We start from the raw sequence: 24950 nt of genomic DNA, 5'->3' as shown, positions 1-24950 counted from the left end.
TGCACTAAGCATTGCAAATTTAACAGCTGACAATGTGTCGGTCACGGATCCGCGTGAATACTTTCTTCTGGTAGTAAAGTTTCACGTCGTAAGGATCACTCAGCATTGGATGAACGTCCTTTTCAAGCTGAAAGACATGATTGACGAATATGTAAGTGGCAAAATCCCACCATTCCTCGATATCTACAGTATATGTGTAAGATGGTTTGACCTGGAACATGGCCTGAATCGTCAGGAGTCATCACTCCGTGCCATGATTTTGTACCTTGATGTACTCTATGTAACCCATTCATTGCTAACATAAGCGTATGCAAGCTCTCTAGTCCGCACATACCTTTGACTCGGAGAGAATCCTCACTTGGCACCATGCGAGGTGAATCGTACGCCATTGAAGCAAGTGAGGCATGGCTTGGACAAACCAGTGACCTTGTTATCCAATGGATTCTCCTTCTCACTAAGACAATCAAGGCATGGAATAAGTTTTTCGACCAGGACGCCAGCCGTATCGTGTGTCAATCGAGCGAAGATGGACTCAATCATATGAATGACTCACTCTACGAGATCAGTCGATCTCTAGATGAACTTAGGGCAATCCGAGAAGAAATGGAGGAACTTAAAGTCAAAGTCGAAAGGTTTGAAAAGAAAGTAAGTCGAGACACAACCCATACCACTCGCCATTTCGTTCGCGAGTTAACGAAATATTCTCGGCAGCTCGGTCTCCATGTTGCAGTCGGGGATAACCGCGCAATCGTCCTGCAATACTGGAACGTCACAATAGTAAGCTTCCCAACTTGCACCTCAAGTAACCTGCTCCATTTTTTGCTTGAGAAAAGGCTCAAAATAAGTGCGTGCTGACTGCGGCGTACAATGTTTAGTTGCAGTTCATCTCGCCTTTCGCAGTGGCAGGGACCATTATGCAGGCTGGTCTTGTTTTTGGGCATCCTGTGTTGTGTTTCACAGTCTTGGCTTCGGCTGTGGCTTTCATCATGTGGGCATTGAAGCCAACCTTGACTTGGCTTGCCATGAAGGCTCGGCTCGAGGAGGCGGATAACGCCGTCCCACAACAGCTCATACAGGGATTGCAGCTCGAGAACGGAGTGCAGACCACGTCCTATTCATTGCCGACTTACCCAACAATGGCTTACCACAGATTTCAGGGCGTGTCTATCGATAAGTCCAATCAGGTCATGTAGGATATACAATGTCAAAAAGTTGTCTCAGTCGCATCTTCACAGTTACTGTAAGAGTCATAGTTGGCTGTGATTGAGATATCACCCTTTCCTTCAGTTCGATTTTTGCGTTGTCTTTGAAGGCAATGAATTCCCTATCTTGGGACGCAAAAGGAAGGCGGAGAAGTACGGGCGTCGATGAGCGCAGGAACTTGACTAAAGCATACATGTAATGACTGATTGACATACCAGAAAATATTCTATCGAGCTACAAGCGGACATGTCACTGCGTTAAAGATACTCATCGCTCCTCACACACCTGTCGACCAACCTGAAATGAAGAATCATTTTGTACCCAATGGGGGGAAGTATGTTGTACATCATTCTGACTTAAACATTCTTGTAGTTCCCCCTACCCAGCGACTGTATATCGGATCTTCGGCTGCGGTGGTGTCTCCATGTCTTTTCCAAGATAGTAGTCAACATGATGAGATTGCATGTATCCCTTCAGAGTCATTGCATTGCGGTATGCAGGATTATGAGCCAGAGTATACAAGCGGATATTGCTCGGCTCGTCCGTCGTGAAGATGAGCAACTCATCGGCAGCTTCATTGGTGACAATGACTTCCTCTCTCCAGTCCCCGAGAATATCACCAATGAAGTTCGGATATCTCCCGGCAGTGACTCCGCCAAAGTCGCTGACTTTCAAGATGCGAGGGAGACTGCTGGAGGCGCTAGGCTTCTCCCAATCCCACTTCTCGAACTTGCCATCGTTGAAAAGTTCGAGTAGCTCGTCCCCATCCCACCAAAGGCCCAGGTGGGGCCAAGGGGCGAGCTCAGTATCCGACTCTGTGAGCTCATTCTCTTTGGCGTTGTAAACTCCTGAGAACGACCATACTTCCATACCGGGATGGGTTGGGTCAATGTCACCAACCATGCCGCGGGCAACGTCGGTCACGTTGTTGCCGACGTGCTTCCAGATGATCTCGCCAGATGAGCCATCGTAGTAGTACTCGTAGATCAGATCTGGGTTCCGCTGCTGCACGCCGTACCCCTGAAGCCCTTCACGATCCGGGTCAATCTTGGCGAGATGGAATCGATCGCCGTGGATGATACCCTGATCCCCGAGGGTGTATCTCTCCGTGCCATCTCCATTCAAGGCAAAGCCAATCTCAAGGACCTCATCCTTTCCGTCCCCGTCGAGATCAATGATGCGCGTGTTATGACCGTCGGGGGAATTCTTGTCGCCCCGGTTCCACTTCCACTTCTGCTTCAGAGATGTACCGTCAAACGTCCAGGTCACGTACATCAAGTTGAAATCACCAGAGCCAATGCGGTTCTTCATGTACGCAACGAGATGAGGTGTCTCTCCGTCCAGAAAGCCGGCACCAAGGCGGGCGGCTAGCGGTCCGTCGTCAATGTAATCCGTAGGAACCGGGGCGAAGGCGCGAAGAGTTCCCGTGCGGCCGTCAAGAATAGCCATGGACTGGTGATTATCCGTTTCCCCATCGCCAAATATCTTCCCGTCCCCAAACACAACTCCATTGGCGATACGAATCGCGACTTCGGCGCGTCCGTCACTGTCTAAGTCGAAAACAGTGACACCATCCCAATGACCAACGTCAATTGTCGACGATCCCGGCTCTATGTTGTTTTGATTCTCGCTATTTGGGCCGAGGTTGACTTCCCAAAGAAAAGTCCCGTTGCTGGTGTAAGCCTCAATAGTCTGGGGCGAAGTCTGTCTGTCGAGAACATAGTCCCACTCGCCGTCCCCGTCAAGATCACCAACCCAGACGAACTTGACAGCGCCACCGCTGCGGATAGGGACCCGGACAACCGGCTCGACCGCGTTTTTGGCAGGGAGACTGAAAGATCCGCTGCTGTCTTGTTCTTTGCCGCTAATGACGGGCCGTACGAAGTATGTGTTGACCTCATTCGGATTAGCGGTAGAGTCAAGGAAATTGGTGCCGCCCGTGAGGACTTTGTCGTTAAGCTTTTCCGGTGAGGTCCCCGCGTCACGATAGACGTTGAACCCGATTCCTGGTGGATCTAGTCCAAGAAGACGCCAGGTAACCAATATGTCTTCGTCGCTTGCGCGCACAGCTACTACCCCTCGGCCGAGGTTCTCCAAGGGCCGGGCCGCTTGTGCCAACAGAGCGCTAGACAGAGCGAAGGAGGCTGAGACGAGATTGAGGAGCTTCATAATGTCGGTCTTTCGAGACGAATCTAGTGAGCAGTGTGGACGTTTTGACCTTTCTTGTCATCTTTGAAGCACGTCGACTTAGATGTACCAGATAGGCATTGAGCTATACCACTATTTATACTAAATCGTATGTGCACAGACTTGCTAATGCTGTTCACCTGAATAATCTCAACTCAGTCCGATCTCCCGCGAGACCACTCCGTTTCCATCGTTGCCAGATTCACTGTATTGATCCCGCAATTTCCCCAGATTTGCAGCTCGGTAAATGCCACCGGCGATCTACCTGATGTTACACGGCCACGGCAATTCCAGCCATATCAGATTGCCATTGGAGGAGTAAAATTGCCCAGACTTGGCAATTGTGACTCGCCGAATTGTCGTCAAACGGTTGCCCGAGCCATTTGTTCCGAAGCATACCTTCCACGACTGAGGCGGCTGCCAGCGGCACTGAACAGTTCGGTTCAATCAAGCCGGACAATCGGACTAACATCAAATGAGGGCCATTTCCACCCCATGGCGAAGGCACACGACCAAGTTACTTCAATGCACTACGCAACACTCAATACTAACGGCTAGAATTCGCAAACCAAACATCAGGGTCAAGCAACTGCATAGGTCACTTTCGCTTTCTATTATCTTGCAATTGACAGATGAGCCAAATTTGGAGAAGAAAATCATATGATATATAATTATAATAAAAGAAAGCACCACGCCCACTAATTTCAAGGCGCCAAGGCCACTTGCAACTCATCTCCAAGTGTTGGTATCCCTATCACAGGGATATTAGTCGATTAGTTCGAACCGTGGGTTAACGTAATAGTAGGTTAATTAACTATATAATTTTACTACGTACGTATAGAAAAGAGGTTCTAACCGCAGGTTAAATAAGCTATAATAATCAACTATATAGTTAATAAGTGGCCCCTATACTACTATAAGGTCGAATTAGATTTTTAATCTAATATTAACTTTTTCTTTTTTTTATTATTTAATAATAATAATTAAAAGTATAATTTAATTTTTAATTAGCTTATTAAATCTACTCTTTTCTCCTCTTTCTATTACTCCTTTTATATAACCTATCCTTTTATTTATATAATTACTTTTTTTATTAACGAATTATTCTAACCCCTTATTAAATATAGTTTTTATAAAAACGTTAGCTAGGTTATTATCCTTATTAATCTAATAAATTTTAAAGATCTCTCGTTATTTATATAACTACCTAAGGACTATGATATTAATTATAAACCTCTTTTTTTATAGTACTTAACTTAACGAAGTACTTATATAACGAGTATAAATTAATATAAATAATTATAAAAATTATAAAAAGTTAAGTTAATCTATAATTTTTTAAATATAATAAAAATTATATAAATAATATTTATACTATTTACTATTTTATAAACTTCTAATATAAATACGTTCTTAATAACTTATTTATTCTTTATTAATAAGTAATAAATTATATTACCTTAGATTATAAAATTATCCTTATTAAAAGTCTCGTTAATAAAAATAATAATATATCCTAATTATAAAGTTAAGTTATTATTATTTATAAATAATTTATTAATAAATATATAAAGCTTCGTAATAACTAAATTAATAAGCTAATAAATAAGATTACGGTTATAATTATTTTACTATTATTAAAGCTATTAATTAAGAGTATTAAAATTACGCTCTATAAGTTTTATAACTTATATAACTCTAATATAATTAAAAATAGTTTCAGGTTAATAAATACTTATAATATAAGTTCCTTATATAAACTTAACCTATATTATTTCTTATAATTAAGAAAGGTTAGGTTAATAAAATTAATCTTTTTATCCTACCCTTTTATTAAAAACTATATTATCCCTTAATTATAAAAATCCTTTTATTAAATACTAATAAAAATTTTATTATAAAGATTTTTTAACTTAGTTATGAATATTACTTTTAAAGCTCTATTATGACCTAATACGTATAATAAGGCTAGGGCCTGCTCTATAGAACCTATAACGGCTACTATACTATATATATAAAAGTACGAACTTAAGATAACTCTTTTTAAGATAAAAACTATAGAATAAGTTATATAATTACGATTATATAATAAAATAAAAACGGACGCTTATAAAAAGTAGAACGGATAATTATATATAAATAAGATAAACGACCGTTTAGTAAACGGTTAGTAATTATAAATAGTAGTATTATAAAGGATATATTTAGAAATAAGACTTATATATAATATAGATTTAAGCTAGATTTAAAAATAGACTTTTATAACTTTAGTAATTAACTTAGTATTAGATTTTATAATTACTTTTAGTTATTTTTACTAAGAACCCCTTTTAATAAGATTATAATTAATTATTAAAGCCTTATTTATTTTATAACCTATAAATATAGTTTTAAAAACTATTTATAACTATAATACTATTTACTTAGTTATTATAGCCTTAACTTTTATTAATATACTTATTATAACTAGTTAGCTATAATATTTTAATTACTCTTATTTAGTAAGTTTATTTTATAAAAACTAATTAAATAATATAAATAATATTTTTATACTTTAACTAAATTATTTATTCTAAGCTTTTTACTTTTTTAAGTAACTTATTTAAAGCTTAGTTAAAAAAATAGAGGTAGTTTTAATAAACGTTAATTTTAATAATAAGGTTATTTTTAAAAAGGACGTTTATAATTAATTTTATAAGAGAGTTAAAAAGAGATATAGATATTACTAAGATATAAACTATATATAATAAAACTATAAATAAGCTTTAGAACTTTAAAATTATAATTTAGTAGTTCGGGAATAGCTTTTAGTATATTTAGGACCTAAAAATAAAGTTATTTAACTTAGAAAATAAGAAGTAAATATTAATATTCGCGCTTTAAAAAAATTAATACTTTCTAAGCTATTATTAATATTATTAGTATTTCTATTTAGAGGATAATAAAAATTTAGGCTTAGTATACTTATTATTTATAATAATATTTTAAGTATTTTTAAAGGATTCTTAATTTAAGTTAAGAATTATTAGAATTTTTATTATAGAGATTTTATTAGTAAAACTAAAAAGTTATATATGTTACTAATTTTTTAGGAAACGAGCTTTAAGTAGTTTAAACTTATTTAAAAAGAATACCTTAGTAAAGAGATTTTTAATAAGTACTTTATTAAAGTACGTAATATTTATTATAGTTTTAATAGATTTAAAAAGCTCTTAGATTTTTATTTTAGGACTTTAATAAAAATAATAAGCTAAACGTAATTTAGTATAGTTATAATAAACTAAGTTAGTAAAGGAGTATTTTATTAAATTTAAGTATTTTAGTACTTAATTAAACCTTATTAACGATATTAAGATATTTATATTTTATTAAAAATTAAAAATAAAGTTAAGAACGAATTAGTTAAGCTTAATAGATCTAAAGACTTTTTAGTATAGTAAACTTATTATTAAAATTAATAACTAACTTTATAAATATAAAAAAAGAACGACTTAATATTAGATATAAGTATTAATAATAACTTTAATATAGTTTCTAAATAACTTAACGACCCTATAATAATTAAAATAATAATTAATAGAGTACTATTTATAAGTAATACGATAGTCCTATAGACCTTAGTATTATTAAAAAGAAGATAACTAGCTTAAAAGGATTTTAAGTATTATAATTATAATAAGCTAGGATATATAGTTAGAGATTATTAATAACTTAAGCATATTTAATATTAATTTATTTTAAAAAACGAGTTAATATTATAAATAAAAAGTTCTTTATATATAATTCTTATAGACGGCTTATTATAATAATAACTACTTTATTTACTAAGATAATAAAAATAAATAGGATACTATTTAAAAAATTTAAAAATTATAAATAGTTAGGATATAATATTATTTTATATGTTAAAACTTTAGTAATAGTAACTAAAAAGGAAATACTTACGTACTAACTTTTATTTTTAAAAATAATAATATTATATTTTTAAATTTATCAAAATATAAAAAGAAAGTTAAGATAGATCTTATTATAAAGGATACCTTTACTTTTTCAAAAAAAAATTATATAAAGATTTTAAGTAAATATAAGGGAGTAATTTTTAAATTTAAAAAGAGGCCTGATATAAAAAAATTATAAATAATTTTGTTTATATAGGATAACGAGATAATAAAAATAATTTTTAAAAAGGGATCCTAATTAAATAATATCCTAACTAAGTCTATTTATATAATATAATAAGATAATAGAAATAAAAATTTATTTATAAAATTAAAAAATAGTTTAAAGACTTAGAATATAAAAATAAAATTAAAATAATTAAGAGGCCCGACTTTGATTTTAAAATTAAAAACGGAAAAGTAAATTTCTAATTTAAAAGAATAAATTTAAAATCGCCTTTAATAATTATATTTTTAATAAAGAATTACTTTATAACTTGAATAAACTTTGCGACGTTACTTAACGACGTACTTAAGTAGAAATTAATTATAAATTTTATTTTAATATAAACGATACTAGCTTTAATAAGGAACTTAAAGAACTATAGTATAAGAATATTAACTTATATAAAAATAACTAAATAATATAGTTTTATAAAACTAGTTAACTTAAGGAAGTATTTATAATATTATTAATTAAAAGAAATAGCTTTTTATTAATATTAAGGACGTATTTTATAAAGAATTGTTTTAGATAGAATATTTTAATAATAAGTATTTTTAATATTTCTTATTTAAAAGAATAATTATTTTTATTTTTGAAAATATAATAATTAACTTATTAAGGATATTTATGTTAATAATTAGTTATTAAACTAGACGCTTATATATTTTAATGGACTTAATAAAGTAAAGTAATATTTAGACTAGACCTATGCTTTTTAATATAATACTAGAATAGCGATTATATAGAATAAGATAAATATAAATATAATTATTATTAGATTTATTATGTTTTTAAATCCTAAGCTTAGAAGGAATAAAAATAAATTAAATAAGAAGTACGATTAAGGAATAGATTTTTAAAACTAATTAAGCTAATTATAAAAGAATAATAAAAATAAAAATTAAGAATAAGTTTTTATATATAACTAAGTAGTATAATAACGTATACTTATAGATTAAACTCGAAATATACGGATATAAATTATATATTATAATTAATAGTAGTATATAAAGAAGTTTTATATTATTAAGAATAATAAATAAACTTAATTTATTATAGGTATAGAAGAGTAACCTATATAAATTATAAATAGTAAAAGAGAAAGAGTTAATTATAATAATAGGTATATTAATTAAGAGATTATATACTTTTTAATATATATTAATAATTAATAAGAGTAACTATAATATAATATTATAGAGATTAGAGACCTTAATGTTATCCTAAGAATCTTATAGTTATAAAAACATAACTTATAAATAAATTAAACTACTAACTAGGTCCTATAAGAAAATTTAGTTATTAAACGACCTAAAAAAAAAAGGGTTTAAATAAATTTTTAGTAACTCCTAAAGAACGAAAATAAATATAATATATAGCTTTTATTAAAATAATAGAAAGCTATAGGGCGTTTATATATAATAATAATAATTAAGGATCGTAATAATTCTAAATTATACTTAAAAGTATATATACTTAAAGCTATTTATAGAACTTAAAAAATAGGATTATTAAAATAATTATTAAAATATAATAACTAAGATATAGAAATTGAACTTAAAGAAGGAATATAACCTAGGTTCTATTTAATATACTTAATAAATTAAAAAGAATAAAAATACTTTAACGAATATATTAATGAGAAGCTTGAAAAGGATATATTTAATTATTAAATTCTTTTATAGGATTTCTTATTTTTTATACTAAAGAAAAGAGGAAAATCGAAACTTATTATTAACTATAAAAACTTAATGAAATTATAAAAAGAATTATTACCCTTATTATTTATTACTAAGTTTAGAGATTTATTATATGGAGTTAATTAGTTTATTATAATAGACCTTAAAAAGTATTTAACTAAATTCGAATTAAAAAGAGATAAATAAAAATAATATTCTGGACTCAAAAACTTTTAAGTATTTTATTATACTTTTAGACTTATTAATACTTTAGTAACTTTTAAATAATACTTAACTATATACTTAAGGAGTTTATTAATATTTTTATTATTATTTATATTAACGATATTCTTATTTTTTCCTAATTTTAAAATATATAAAAGTATATTTATATAGTATTTAAAAACTTTAGAACGCTAAGCTATATACTAAACTTTTTAAATATAAGTTCTATATATAAAAAGTAGACTTCTTCGGATATACTATTATACTAAGATAAATTTATATATAAGTATTAAAAATAGAAGTAGTTAGGACTAATTTATATTATAGAACGTTAAGGACGTATAAAGATTTTTAGGATTTATTAATTTTTATTAATAATTCTTTAAGGATTATACTAATATTATTAAACCCTTTAATAATCTAATATAAAAATACTCTATTTATTTAGGACCCTAAATATAAAGAAGTATTTATTAAAGTTAAGAATATAGTTATTTTTAAATTAGTTATTATAATCCCGGACTTTTAAAACTTTTTAAAATTAAAACCGATGGATTTTATTATAAGAGCGGTTTTAGGATAACGAAATAAATAAAAAAGCTTTATTTATATTATTTTTATTTTAAAATATTTTATAAAGTAGAGTTAAATTAGTAAATTTATAATAAGGAGCTAATAGTTATTATTAAAATATTTTAAAATAGAGATTATAGTTATTTAGAACTAAGTATAAAATTATAATTTATATAAACTATAAGAATTTTATAAACTTTATAATAAATAAGAACTTAAATAAGCGATAAGTTAAATAGAGCGAGTTTTTATTTAAATATAATTTTTAAATTATTTATTAAAAGGATTAAAAATAATAAGGTAAATACCCTTAGTAAAAGACTTAATTACGAAATTATAATTCCTAAGGAAATATAAATAATCTTTAAATAAGAAAAAATAGTAGCCTTATACTAATTACGAAGCTTTTATAATAATTAAAAGAATTAGTATTAGCCTAACTAAAAGAATAATCTAAGCTTATTATAGAAATTTATAATATACCTATATATAGTTACTAAAGAGTTATTAAAATATAAAAACGGATTTATTAATATTATAATAAATTTGCTATATATATAGAAATTATAGAAGTAATTAAGGATTACGTAATTTATAAAAAGTAAGAATAGTTTATATAAGCCTTATAACAAGCTATAGTTATTATAATTATTTATAGAAGTATAATAATTAATTTTATAAGATTTTATTATTAAATTATTAAAGTTTAAAGAACTATTTAACGTATAATATGATAGTATTTTAGTTATAGTTAACTGACTTATTAAGTTTACTTATTTTATACTTTATAAAAAGCTAGTAGCGTAGAGGAGTTAATATATATTTTCTTTAGGGTCGTTATTACTAATTATAGTAGATTAAAAGAAATTATTTTTAATAGAGGCTTTTATTTATTTTAAAATTTTAGAGATTTTTAATTTTATAACTTAGTATAGATTATAAATTATTAACTTTTTTACCTATAAACTAATAGTTAGATAGAAAGAATTAATTAGATTTTAGAAATATACTCTATTATTATATAAATTATGATTAGAATAATTAGGTAATATTATTATTAATAACTTAATTTATATATAATAGTATAGTTAGTAAAAGTATAAGAGAATCTCTGTTCTATTTAAATTATAAATACTAGTTAATAATATATAAAGAAGTATAATAAGGATTATAAGCTATTAAAGTAGTAATAAGCGTAATAAAACTTAAGGAAATTTATAAAAAGTATTTTTAGATTTTGAGTTTATATATTAATATATAAAGAAGAATATGGATAAATTAAGGATTAGAGGACTAATTTTAAAAAAGGAGATAGTATTTATCTCTTTTATTATAATATTAAAATAAAATAACTAAGTAATAAATTAGATTATAAAAACTTAGACTTTTCGAAATTATTTAAAAGTCTTAAACGTTAATTATAAGTTAAGATTATTAAATATAATAAAGTATTATTTAGTTTTTATATTTTATTTTTAAACTAATATTTAAGGGTTTATATATAAAAGATTATATTATTATAGAACTTAATAAACTAAAATACGAAGTTAAGAAAATTATTAATTATAGAATTAGAATAGAATACGAGAATTTTTAATTAAATAGAAAAACTATAAATATAAGGAAAATATATAGGAACTTATTACGAACTTCTAGAATTTTTAATAACTTTTTAAAGAATATTAAAATTAAAATCGAACTTAGAACTTCTAGTTATTATAATGTCTTAGTTAATAATTCTAAAGGTATTATTAGCTTATGCCTTATTAATTAAAAGCCTCTTTAACGTCTTTAAGAAACTTATTTAATATAATATAGCTCTTTTAAAAACTATTTGTTTTTAAGTATAGAGACGTTTTAATTTAGATAATAACTTATTTAATTCTATTTAAACTTTTAATAAGTATTAGCCTTTTTATAACTTTATAGCCCTTTGAAAATACGACTTTTCTATTTATTTTTTATAATTTAGTTAATTAGATTTTATTACTAAGTAATTAACTATATTATTAGTTAAAGAATAAGTATAAGAAATAATAGATACTTATAAGTATAAATAGTATTAATAAAAGTATTATATAATATACCTAGTTAATAGTATATATTATAAACTTTAGAATTAAGAAGAATTAAATATTAAATACTATGTAAATAATAATTTAAATAAGGTATTATTTTTATATTTTTATTAAAAAAACGAATAATACGTAGTAATTAATAACAAGAAGTAGCTATTTAAGATTTTAATTTTTTAATTTAACCTGATATTATATTAGTATATTTTTAATAAAAATAGATTTAACGATTTCTTAATTTAGGAACGAGTAACTTATTTATAGGCCTAGAGGACTAGATTTTTGAGAGGAGGAGCTGATATTATAACTTAATACGTATAATAAGGCTAGGGCCTGCCTTATAAGACTTATAACAGCTATTATACTATATATATAAAAATACGAACTTAGGATAACTCCTCTTAGGATAGAAGAATTATAGAATAAGTTACGTAATTATAATTATATAATAAGATAAAGAATAAATACTTATAGAAAAGTAGGATAAATAATCGTATATAAGTAAGATAGACGACCGTTTAGTAAATAGTTAAGTAATTATAAATAGCGGTATTATAAAGGATATATTTAAAAATAAGATTTATATATAGTATAGACTTAAGCTAGGCTTAAGAATAGACTTTATAGCTTTTTAATAATTAATTTAGTATTAAATTTTATAATTATTTTTAGTTATTTTATTAAGAACCCTTTTAATAAGATTATAATTAATTATTAAAACTTTATTTACTTTACGATTTATAAATATAGTTTTAGGAAAGCTATTTACGATTATAATACTATTTACTTAGTTATTATAGCCTTAACTTTTGCTAATATACTTATTATAACTAGCTAGCCAATAAGCTCTTTATCCTTTTTTTATAAACTTAGTATTTAATAAACTTAAGGTATTCTTTATTTATATTTTAATAATACTAAATAGGTCGTCTACGTATATAAAAATTAAAAAGCAAAGATCGTATATTAATATAATTATTAATAATTAGTTAATATAAAAGTCGTAATATATTACTTACTAATAAGTTCTCAACTCTATAAAACTATATAATAATTTAAATATTTCGATAACTATACCTTCTAAATACTTACTAATTATCTTTTTAATAAGTAAATAAGGATTTTTATAAGCCTAGTAACTAACTACGTATATACTTATATAATATTATAACTCTATATCTAATATCCTCTTTACCTTAATAATACTATTAGCACTATTATAAAGCACTAGTTATAACGTTAAACTATAAATAACTAAATAAATAATATTACTTTTTAACGTTATTATACCCTAAATAATAAATATACCTCGATTTCTTATATAGCTAAAGTACCTTTCTTTTTATTTCTTATATTATATATAATTTAAAAATATAAATATTTACGTATTTAATTAAATTATAAAAATAAATTAATAAACCCTTAATCCTATAATATATTTACTTTAATAAGGTTTAATCCATATATAGCTTTCTTAATATTATAATTATACTATTTTTATAATTATATTACAAGCGCAAAATTAGCTTTTCTTTAGCTATATAAAATATAATATTTACTTTTTATTAATAACGAATTATTATAATAATACCCTTCTCCATGGCCTTTTAATTATTTTTTATTAATAAAAGTATTACCTCTTCCTCACTTATTATCTATTTATTTTATAATAATAATCTTGTTAAAGATATTTTTTTAATTATTATATTATTAAAGGGATTCTCTAGCTCTTTTTTTATAATATTAAAATCTCCTTATTAAGATTAATATAGTACGGTTATATTATTATAATTATTGAATAATTAATCCTAATCCCTAATAACGATATATAACCGTTTAGTAATAAAAATTAGTTTATATAAGCTTACTTACTATTTAATAGTTTCTCTCTAAACCTAACATCCAAATTTAATAGTATATTAAAGTTAAGGCTTATATTTAGTTTATTACGTATAATAATAGCCTTATTAATCTACTACTTTATATTTATTTTATAAAATACTTTTATTACTTTTTAATTACTTAAGCTTATTAAACTATATTTAGTAATAATAACGAGGCTATTATTATTTTTAAGTATATTCTAAATACAAGAAGTATTAGAATTAGCCCTTTTAGGCATAATATAATTATATAATTAAGTATTATTTAAAAATACTCATTTATAATATTAGGGCTCTTATTATAAATAATTTTAAATACTCTTTTAGCTATTAATAGGCCCTTTTATTTTACTAATATTATAATACGCTTTAATAAATACGATTTTTAGCTATATATTATAAATAATAGTATTATTTTTAAACTCCTAACTTAAAACTAGTACTAATATTAGTTTTAATTCTATTTAATAATCCTTAATATATATTAATCTATACTCTCTTTAGTATTAACTAAATAGTCTTAGCTTATATATTCCTTAAGAATTATCCCCTTAAAATATTATAACCTTATTAATAATATATAATACTAAGTAATTATTAAAATAAAAATATTAATAACGATCTCTACTAATTAAAATTAAAGTTATTATATAATTTAAACTTAAATCTATACAGGCTTTATATATTTATTTAGTATTAATAATATACCTCGTTAACTACTCTAAAACCCTTATCTATCTTTATTCCCTAAGTATTTAAAGAGGTTATATAGCTTTATAACTAATAAGTAACTAAAGCGTTTATATAATTACTTAAGTTCGCCTTTTATAAAATAGTTAATAAATTTAATATCTAATTCGAGCTTTATAAACCCGTATTCTTATTATTATTTAATAAATTTAAAAACTAGCTATTAAATAATTAATTCTTTATATTATTAAATATAATCCTTAACTTATTTATATCCTTTAAATATAATAAAAATAGTATATTAATAAGAAAAATATAAAAATTATCGTATTAAAGCATATAATAACTTTTATTATACTTAGAGTATATATCTCTTTACTTAAGCTAAAACTAATCTTTATAATATCCGCTATTAATATATTTAATATAATTAATAATATTTTTAAAGCGCTTAGAATTACCCTATTTTTAATAAACTATTATAATACCCTATATTTAAAATAATTCTATAAAAATTTCTAAGCTATATTACTCATTAATATAAAATACCTAGGTAATATTACTAATTAATCTTTTAAAAATATAAAAAGAGCTTTTAGCCCTCCGTTACCCCTTTAATAAGATCCTTATTAATAACCTTTTAAATACTAAGTATAATATTTTTTAAACTAAGTATTATAGTATTTAATAAACTTATTTCCCAAAAATTTCTTTATTATAACTATATAAAAAGCCTATTTATTAAGAGCTTATACTACCCTCGTTTATTTAGTATAATATATTTTTTCTAATAATAAATAAAATAAAAAAATAGTTAAAATCGTTAAATTTATTATTATTAATTCTCTCTATATATAAAGTTAAATCCTTATTACTTTCTTAATACCTCTTAGAATAACCTATTTTAATAATACTATCTACTCCTCTACTTACCCCTTATAAATAATAAAAAATAATAAAATTAATTATTACTCGTTTTACTTTATGTTCCCCTTTTTATATTACTTATATAATTTAATACGCTCTTCTTTAATATAATTACTTAATTAATAACCGTTTTTTTATATATAAAATATCTCCCCTTTTACCCCTATTCTAAATTAAATTAATAACTAATTAAAGAGTTTACCCTTTTAGCTTAGTAACTACTATAGCCTCTTATCCTTTATTTTAATATATATAATTAACTTAATATTATTAATAAGAGCTATTATAAAATTAAAAATACGCTTAGTAAAATATTTAAGCCTTAATATTAAAACTAAATTTTAACCTCGAGTAAAGTATTTTATAATTATTAAGTAAATATAAAGTTATCCTTATTTTTAAGACTCTCTATATTATAGTATAAAAATATTTAATTTTTATTTATTAATCCTTTTATTTAGTTACGTCTTTACTAGCTTATTAATATAATTAATAAGCTCTTTAAAATCTCGAGCCTCGATTTTTTTATTATTCTAACTATAAATCTAAATAAAAATACTCTTAGCTCGAATAAGAGCTCTAAATTCTTATTATAAGTCTTAAAATAGCTTTAAATTACGTTAATAATATTAAAAAGTTAGTTTAATCGTATATACGTACCGCTTTATAATAATATTTCGTAGCCTTATTAGTTAGTATAATATTAATTATTAAGTAGTACTACTACTTTTAATACTAACTTTTTATAATAATTAAAATATTATAAAAGTTTTTATAAAACTTTATACTTCCTTAAATATATTTTCTTTTAAAAATATTTTTATAAAATCTATAAATTACTATATACTTATTATTATTAAATCGCCTTTTTATAAATTTCTTATTAATTAAAATAATTATATTAACTTTATATAGTTAATCTTATACTTTACTAATTAGTTAGTAATAAGCTATATATTAGTAGCGTTATTAAACTAGTTATAAAAATTAATAAAATTATTATTAATTATTTATTAAGGGTAATCCTTAGCTTATGCTACAGTTAGTACTAATATATTATTATTAATAATTTTTAATAAAAGTCTAGTTAATTTACTCTTTTATTAAACTCGTTATATTTTAATACTATTTTATTAACTTAATACTAATTTTATAATATAAATTTATTAATAATAATTATTATAATAAGCGTCTCATAAGCTCTTTATCCTACTCTTTATATTAATAAAATACCTCAGTAATAAAGGAATTTATTAACCCTCTTTATAATATTCGGATTAGTACTAATAAACTACTTATCTTTCTAATTACTTAAGTTATTAATAATTTTATAAAATAGGAGTTACCTTGAATCCTTTCTAAGTATAGATTTTTATAATATATATTAATACTATATTAATTTACTTATTACTAAGGTTATTAATCTCTTTATATACTTACGTCCCTTAATACTTTAAGTTAATTATAATCTAATTATTTAAAATAAAAATCCTTTCCCTTAAACTATATACTAATTTACCCTTATTATACCCTAGTTTATATTCTTATTTATTAGAACTAGCATATTTAATTTTAATAAAGTTATATTAGAGCTACTTATTAATTATAGCGTTAACGTATTATTATTACTTATTAAATTTATTAAGGTCTAGGAGCTTTTACTTCTTTTTACCTCTTTATACTTTATTTTATTAGTATTAGTTCTTAATTAATATAATTATTTACTATTTTCTTTATAATCTTCTTCTTACCCTTAATTAATTAGTATTAAAAATAAATTTATAAATAACTTAATAACGTCTTTTAATTACGTAGTTTTTTTAAATTAAAACTTAAAAAGTATATATATACGTTAAATAAATTATTATTAATTAATATTTTACTTCTTACTTTTTAAAATTAATAATCTTATTTAATAAAATAATAATATAAAAAGAGCTTTTAAAGCCCTTTAAAAAAAAATTTTTTTTTAGTAATATTATAACCTTTTTTAACTTTATTAAAAATTAAAAAATATTTAAAATATTAGTATTAAAAAGTTAGTTTATTTACCTTAAAATTTTATAATTACTAAGCTCTATAACTATTATAATCTCTAAATCCTTTTTTTTTATAATATCTCTTATATAATATTCCATAATAATACTTTAGGGTAGTTAAAAGAGTTATAAAAGAATTATTTAAATTATGGGCCTCGAAGTTATATTTATAAAATCCTTATAATAATAAACCCCTACTTGTAACTTTTATATAAAACTAAATATTAATAAAAATAAAAATAGAATTTAACTATTTTTTATATTTTAGGATTTTTTTTATTATTTGTATAATACCTTTTTATTATATAATAAAACTTATTTATTATGTAGGTTAATTAAATAAGTAATCGTTATATAAATAATTTTTTATTATAAAAGCTAGTTTTTTTAATTACGGCTAGCTATAATAAAATTAGGTAATAAAAAGTTATATAAAATTAACAATAATAACTCGGTTATTTTAGTACTTTTATTAATTAATAAGGGTTATTTTAATATAATAAATATTAACTTTCTATAAGTAATTAAAGGCTACGATCCTCTATTTCGTTCTATTATAAAAATTCGCTTTTTATTACTTATTTTTATAAAACTAAATAATACGATTCTCTTATTACGTTCTATTTAAGGAGGTTATCTTATTTATGTATAAAATACTTTATTAATCTATAATAATAAAAATTAATTACTAATTAGTATTAATATCCTTATTATAAAGATATTAATTAATTAGTTCGAACTATAAGTTAACGTAATAATAGGTTAATTAACTATATAATTCTATTATGTACGTATAAAAAGGAGGTTCTAATTATAGGTTAGGTAGGCTACGATAATTAATTATACGGTCGATAAGTGGCCCCTGCGCTACTACGAGGTCGAATTAGACTTCCAATCCGATACCAAGCAACTAAAGCCTCTTATCTGTGTCCACCTGCTCCATGATCTTTCCAACATTCTTCTCTGCACTTTGAAGATCTTGATGTACGAGGGCTTCAACCCATGGACCCCTAGGGATGAACAAAGCTTCAAAAGGATTTGGCCCAATAACGAAGCCCGCCGGCATCATGGACATTGGATCAACCACTTTCTTCTTCAGTGTGACCGGATCCGTCGTCTGCTCAAGACGAAATGCCCAAATGAGCCGGGCAAATAATATCCACAGGCCTTCTCTGCCTACATGCCTGCCTGGGCAAAGTCGCCTTCCGTATCCAAAGGCGGTCCTGGGTAGGTCTTCGTTCTCGATCCATCTCTCCGGTCTGAAGTCGTCGCAGTCCGCGCCATACACCTCTTTGTCTCGCGTAATCGCCCATTGTGAGTGAATGATCGTCGCTCCTGCCGGGATTCTATATCCCTTGTACTCATCTTCCTCAACGGCCGCATGATCCAGCCCAGCTGGTAGGATAGGGCGCCACCGCATGACTTCCTCGATCATCGCGTCGACGTATGGCAGCTTCTCCCGGTCTTCGAAAACAGGCAAGCGATCATGACCAACGACTTTATCGATCATGTCCTGAACCTTGCCAAAGACATGCGGATACGTCAACATGGCAACGACGAACCAGCACAGAGTGGCGACGCTGGTATCACCATTGGCTAAGGTCAACGTTCCAACAACCCACGCCTGCTCGGTCTCGCACATGCCCGCATCCGAAACATCAGTGCTGTTGGCAATTTGTTTGCTCAGGTTATAACCAGGTCTTTCCAGTGCGCTACGAAAATTGCCCAAGTAATGAGCCTCCTCGCGCTCGAACAGGACCTTTGCTGCCCGTTTCCACGGAGAAATGGCGTAAGGAAGATGTTTCAGCCAAGGGAAGATATCGTACCATGTTTGCGTAGTCTTCAAGACTACCGAGGTTGGGGCGACGTCGAAGAATTTGATTTGTGCTTCATGCTCGGGATTGCCCCTAAGTAGCCGATAGCCCCAAGCTATCATGCTGACATTGCTGGATGCTGCGCGTCGGAAGTGCCAGTGAGGGTTCACAGCAGCTCCTATTTGCTTCTCGCCGCTTTTCTCTTGAATCTCTGACAGTAGATCGTTCAGCAGCTGAAGCGATTCCAACTCTATCAGAGGATGGTACGGCGCCACGGAGCGAGGGTTGAGTCCCTTAGCATGGAGCCGTTGATGGAGCCGGAACTGGGTCTCGTATTGTAGAAAGAGAATGTTGTAGTTGTTACAAACGAGCTCTCCTGCGTAAGGACTGAATGTGCGTCCTGAATAATTGCTTGCTCGCTTGTTCAAAAGATCGTGAGCCGCCTCGACCGTGGTCAGGACGATGTAAGACTGGCCTCCCTTTTCATAATGCACGATTGGTCCGTACAAGTACTTCCATTGATAATGGGTTAACCAGTTGAAGCAAATCTCTGGCGCATTGAAGAAATTGCCGAAAATTGGCAATCGAGGCGGTCCTGGGGGTAAAGAAAGGCTATTCTTCATATGTGGTTGTGAGCTTTGCCGAATGTGGGAGACTAGTAGATAGAGGACAATAGAGATGAAGGCGAATACGAGCAAGACCATAGACATTGACGTACAGACCGAAGTTGCATGCTCGCCATCGAGAGGTTCCATAGTGAATTTTTTGATGAATTTGCTGTAGTCAATGACTCAGTGTAGATTGAAGAAGTGGTTAGATAACACAAAACATGAAGGGAAAGGGAGTTCAAATATCCGCCCTTGGGAAGTGGTAGTAACAGCCTCTCGTTCAACGCGGGTCGTTTACGCTTCATGTCGTGAAACATTATATGCAAATCATACGTATGACAAGAGATTGAGTTCTCGTGTCAAGAGCCTTATTTCTCACTCACATTTCGTGCAACACAGTCACACGCATACGACCGCACACATCACTTCAGCCATCAGCATACTGAGGTCGTCTAATTGGTCAGGAAATAGAGGCAATTCGCAAGACTTGTTCACTGATACTACGATACTATCCAGTGCAAACACAGCATATCTAATTGGCCGACGACAGATGATTGTCCTCTGCCGCCCTTTCCCCGGAGCGTAACAGCGCATAAGTATGCGAAGCACAACAGCAACCAAGTCAACTTCCCCTCTCAGACGCGTTCCGTGATCTCCCTTGATCCAACAACATCAGAGAACGCATAGGCGAGGTATCCGCCAGGTGGCTTTGGCCTCCCAAACTTATCGGTAGCCATGCCTCGATCGCGGGAGCAGCCACGTTCCGCATGTAACCGGCAATCCCTTCCTGTTTGAACCTCTCCGCAAACTGCTTGGCATGCAGGCTCAAGCCCTATGTAGCCCAGATTGGCTGTACCTGCTACACGATGCCCCATTTTGCAATGTCCGCGGGGAGGGTCTCGACTTCTTCCGGAGAGGACACGCCTTTGCTAAAGTCGTATGTGCCAGTGTATGCAAAGGCAGGGAGGCGGTTTAGGTAGGCCTCTCTCAAGGCGGTATAGAATCCGTGCATGTCTTCCTTGTCTGTGACGTTGTTTGCCAGCACACGCAGGCTTCAAGAGGCATATTCAACCTTGGCTGTGAGACATAATACTTGGTTTATCTATATCAGGTTAGTCAAGCGATTGGATGCTGAAGGGCCGGAGGGACATACCTTGACGGTTCCATGTAACGTCTCCCAAGGGAGCTGCGAGAAAACATCGGTCAATGACAGCCTTCTTACTCCACTGCCACATGTACTGGCCAAGAGGTGTCCTTTGAAGTTCCCAGTCGAACGTGATGTCCTTCCCGAGAATGCGCTTGGCGGTTGCTCGCCAGTCTTGCAACGCTATGGCCGTGTCTCTACTCTCTCTCATTCAGGCATTGTACTACTCCTCGGTCACTATGGACTTGATGGCCTCGTCAGAAGTCATCAATTCAGCCGAGGCTTTCCACTCCTACTTGATTGCCAGGTAATCCTTTCCCTCAAGCTTTACAACTTCCAGGGCTTGGATGAAGGAAGAGACTACGTCGGTCGCTCTCAGAATATAAGTTTTCTTTTCTGGGGTCAATCACACTAGAGAAGACTAAGCCAGTGTCCGAAAATCATCCCACCTCGTGGTGAACTCAGCATGGTCGCTATCACATCGGCATAGGAGCATCGTATCCGCCCTGTTAGCCAATTATGAGTCCGTCTTCTCTATTGTCTTTGAACGTGCAAGCATGAACTGATCCCGTGATATCGAAATCAGTCGTCAATCTCGACAAGTAGTCCGACATGGGAGAATAGTACGACCCTCGCCGCTCGTGAACTTCTTCAGACCCCTTGCAAGATCATGGATGTGCATTATGGCAACCCCAGCTTCAACAAAGCTGCGAGTCAACCTCATGCAGCCAGGCAGTGTCCCGAATACCATATCAGCGTCGGCGACGATACTTCGCATGTAGTCGATGCATTCTAACGACTCACGGTCGGTTTCGGAGTATCTCATCCGCAGCTGAGTTTGTCGCTGGTCGTAACAGAGTTACGAATCGAAGATTCGCTTTGCGACGGATAGAACCAAGTCTTCGGGATAGTCTACATGGTCTTCGCCTGGCCATGTTGCCTGCGCTAGTCCACAGAGAGCCCCGTATACATAAGATGTCTGCGAACGAGTCAGCAAAGTTGACAGCCACCGATTCGCAGTTTCTTACTTGAGCTTTCCATCTCCTTCGCAGTTATGGTCTTGGCAGTGCCGAATGTCAGTTCGTGGGTGCCGTTCTCATTGTGCTCGTTGAGGATGCGCCAAAGCTTCCTACCCTGAACGCTCGATCGGTACTCAATCTTGAATCAGATGTTTCGCAGGACGGCTATTGACTTCGTTGTATACGGCCTAGACCTCTTAGCTTTTTCTACCAATTCTAAATCAAGGTGATGTACCTCTGGATGTGCTTCTATCTGTTTAGTTGCCACCATGATTCAATCTCACAGAGCTCAGCCGCGAAGGCCTCGCTTTCAGACTTGTTGTCGCTCCACTTTGGGGACGTGTTGTTCAGTATTTTGAGAAACAGATTTCTATAATTCTTTTGTGACAGTACATTGGGAGATTTGCTTGCTGCCATCTCCATTGTCATGACTGGAACATGGTTCCTTTTGCCTCCTCTGTCACCCTGCAGGATCCAATCACCATTATCTCGGTTACATCAGCCCGGTCTCGAGATACCGCGGCTAAAGAAATCCGATTTCTCCTTTTTTTCCTATCAAGACGATGCATAGATAGGCCTGCAACATGCCGTTGATCGGATGACTGATAGAGATGAGGCCACCCATCGGCGACGTCGGGGTCCTGTCGGAGTCTCTCGTCTAGCGCCCGATGAAGCGGAGATGGCCCCGGCAAATGTCGGGGTCCGTCCGATAAGATCACTCCCTGCATGGGAGGCGGAGGAGGGGCATACTCTCAGGCCATATCTTGAAGTGGTAATGTGAGAAGATCAGGTGAGAATTCTGAATCATATGCGCAAAGTTCAAGTCAATTACAGCTGACAGTGGCTAACTTTATCATGGGTAGCGACACAACCGCGATATCTTCTCAGTCCCTCTCGCTCATCAACCTGCAGCTGGGTTGGCCGTCCCCTCGCCTCTTCGCAGCCAGCGCTCTCTTAGAGGGCGCAACCCAGGTTCTGACCTCGGAATCCGAAACCGCGGCAGCGCTCATATACGGCCCTCACATTGGTCATCCTCCACTCCGAAAGAGCATCGCAGAATGGCTGTCCTCCGTCTACGGTACCGAGATAGACCACGAGAGAATCTCCATCAATAACGGCGCATCCGGCAATCTGGCCAACGTATTGTTGAAGTTTACAGACCCCCTATATACGCGCAAAATATTCATGGTTGAGCCTACGTACTTCTTGGCCTGCCCGATCTTTGAAGACAACGGGTTTCAGGGAAAGCTCGCGGGTGTGCCTGAGAATGATACCGATGGACTAGATATTGCCTTTTTACGCCGCGAGCTGGCCGCTGCCGAAGCTCAAGCCATTGAGGATGCTCAGAATCTCGGCCGGCCCGACATTCCCACCATCAAAGTGGAAAGACTTACCCAAAAATCTACAAATATGTCATTTACATCGTTCCAACATTTTCGAATCCCAGCGGAAAGACGCTTTACCTCCAGACCCGCAAGGATCTTGTCGCGCTCGCCCGGAAATACGATGCCCTCGTCGTATCGGACGATGTCTACGATTTCCTGAGCTGGCCTGAGGACTTGTCTGCTCCAGATGACACATTCGGAGCTGTGCCGCCGAGGCTCGTCGACATAGATCACGACATGCCCGGCTACAGCACATGGGGAAACACCCTCAGCAACGGATCTTTCTCCAAGGTGATCGGACCTGGTGTCAGAGTTGGCTGGGCGGACGGCACGCCGGCCTTCGCCAGAGAATTGGCCGAGGTGTAAGTCTCTGCTCTGAGCTTCTCCATGCAACAAGTCAAAGAAGCCCGTACGACGGTACTAACTCCAGAGCAGAGGATCTTCTAGCTCCGGCGGTGCACCCTCGCACCTCACTTCTACTTTCGTCGATAAGATGCTGCGAAGTGGCAGTCTGCAAACACATATCAAGAAGACTCTCATACCAACATATCGTGAGAGATACCACGCCCTCATGGCCTCTATCCGCGATATTTTGGTGCCACTGGGTGTCACAGTTGAAGTCAATCACCCAGAAGATGCCGCACAAGCGACGACAGGAGGCTTCTTCGCATACCTCCGGCTTCCAGAAGACCTTCCAGTGGCACGAATAGTGGCAGCCATAGCCTTGAAAGAGAAGCTCCTCCGCTTCGCCTTCGGACACATGTTTGTTGTCAGTGGAGACAAAGGCAGCGTTCATAGAGCGGAGTCGAAGAATGGCTTCTCCAGGTGCATCAGACTATGCTGGGCGTGGCATGAGATAGCTGAGCTCAAGGAAGGTATTGAAAGACTAGCTGCTACCATTCTAGATATCGATCTAGGTTGGAAGCTGGCGAGGATATGAGTGAGCAGGTCTCCATCGGAATCAGGTAGTCGCGGAAAATATGGACTTTGTACTTTAGCACTCGCTTGTTGAAAGCGCTTCAATCAAGTTACCACAAGCTCAGATCCCTTCAAGTATAGGCGGCAACTGCGGTCGAGAACTGGCATATATCACGTCTCTGACGACGCCAGAGGCACTCCGATGAATTATCCTCAAAGATGCAAAGCATACGCTACCGAGTATATGATACGCTGCCAGCATGTTTCCCTTAGTAACCGGTTGAGTATCAAACTTCATGTGGCTGACCAGCATGCTCGAAGAGCATATACTTGATCACGGAGCGTTCAGGCAACATATGGAATAAGCGGTATCAACTCGATATAATTGCAGATACAGCTCTACTTTCGCCTATCTTC

At 31.1% G+C, this 24950-nt stretch overlaps 4 protein-coding genes across 4 annotated transcripts; 1 reads left to right on the top strand and 3 right to left on the bottom strand.

Annotated features, from left to right (window-relative positions):
* Positions 1-1581: 1581 nt before the first annotated feature.
* On the bottom strand, positions 1582-3372 carry HER10_EVM0010607 (uncharacterized protein; the record flags this gene model as incomplete). The annotated part of the gene is made up of 1 exon (XM_035480061.1): positions 1582-3372. One exon carries the CDS (start codon positions 3370-3372, stop codon positions 1582-1584), a length of 1791 nt encoding a protein of 596 aa, XP_035330011.1.
* Positions 3373-18555: 15183 nt separating this feature from the next.
* On the bottom strand, positions 18556-20214 carry HER10_EVM0002890 (cytochrome P450; the record flags this gene model as incomplete). The annotated part of the gene is made up of 1 exon (XM_035472583.1): positions 18556-20214. One exon carries the CDS (start codon positions 20212-20214, stop codon positions 18556-18558), a length of 1659 nt encoding a protein of 552 aa, XP_035329029.1.
* Positions 20215-20689: 475 nt separating this feature from the next.
* Positions 20690-22647, bottom strand: HER10_EVM0010859 (isocitrate lyase; the record flags this gene model as incomplete). Its single annotated transcript, XM_035480306.1, has 11 exons — positions 20690-20899; positions 20933-21090; positions 21221-21408; positions 21439-21503; positions 21543-21585; positions 21661-21717; positions 21859-22055; positions 22098-22156; positions 22240-22352; positions 22389-22418; positions 22499-22647. The coding sequence occupies 11 exons, from the start codon at positions 22645-22647 to the stop codon at positions 20690-20692; spliced, it is 1269 nt and encodes a 422-aa protein (XP_035330037.1).
* Positions 22648-23085: 438 nt separating this feature from the next.
* HER10_EVM0010800 (aminotransferase) lies at positions 23086-24555 on the top strand (the record flags this gene model as incomplete). The annotated part of the gene is made up of 3 exons (XM_035480249.1): positions 23086-23642; positions 23678-23977; positions 24051-24555. The coding sequence occupies 3 exons, from the start codon at positions 23086-23088 to the stop codon at positions 24553-24555; spliced, it is 1362 nt and encodes a 453-aa protein (XP_035330033.1).
* Positions 24556-24950: the final 395 nt, after the last annotated feature.

The sequence above is a fragment of the Colletotrichum scovillei genome (assembly GCF_011075155.1).
Source record: "Colletotrichum scovillei strain TJNH1 chromosome Unknown Contig00009, whole genome shotgun sequence".
In the NCBI taxonomy this organism is placed as follows: Eukaryota; Fungi; Ascomycota; class Sordariomycetes; order Glomerellales; family Glomerellaceae; genus Colletotrichum; species Colletotrichum scovillei.
Note: the sequence above shows the minus strand (reverse complement) of the source record. Positions and strands in the feature narration are given on the sequence as shown.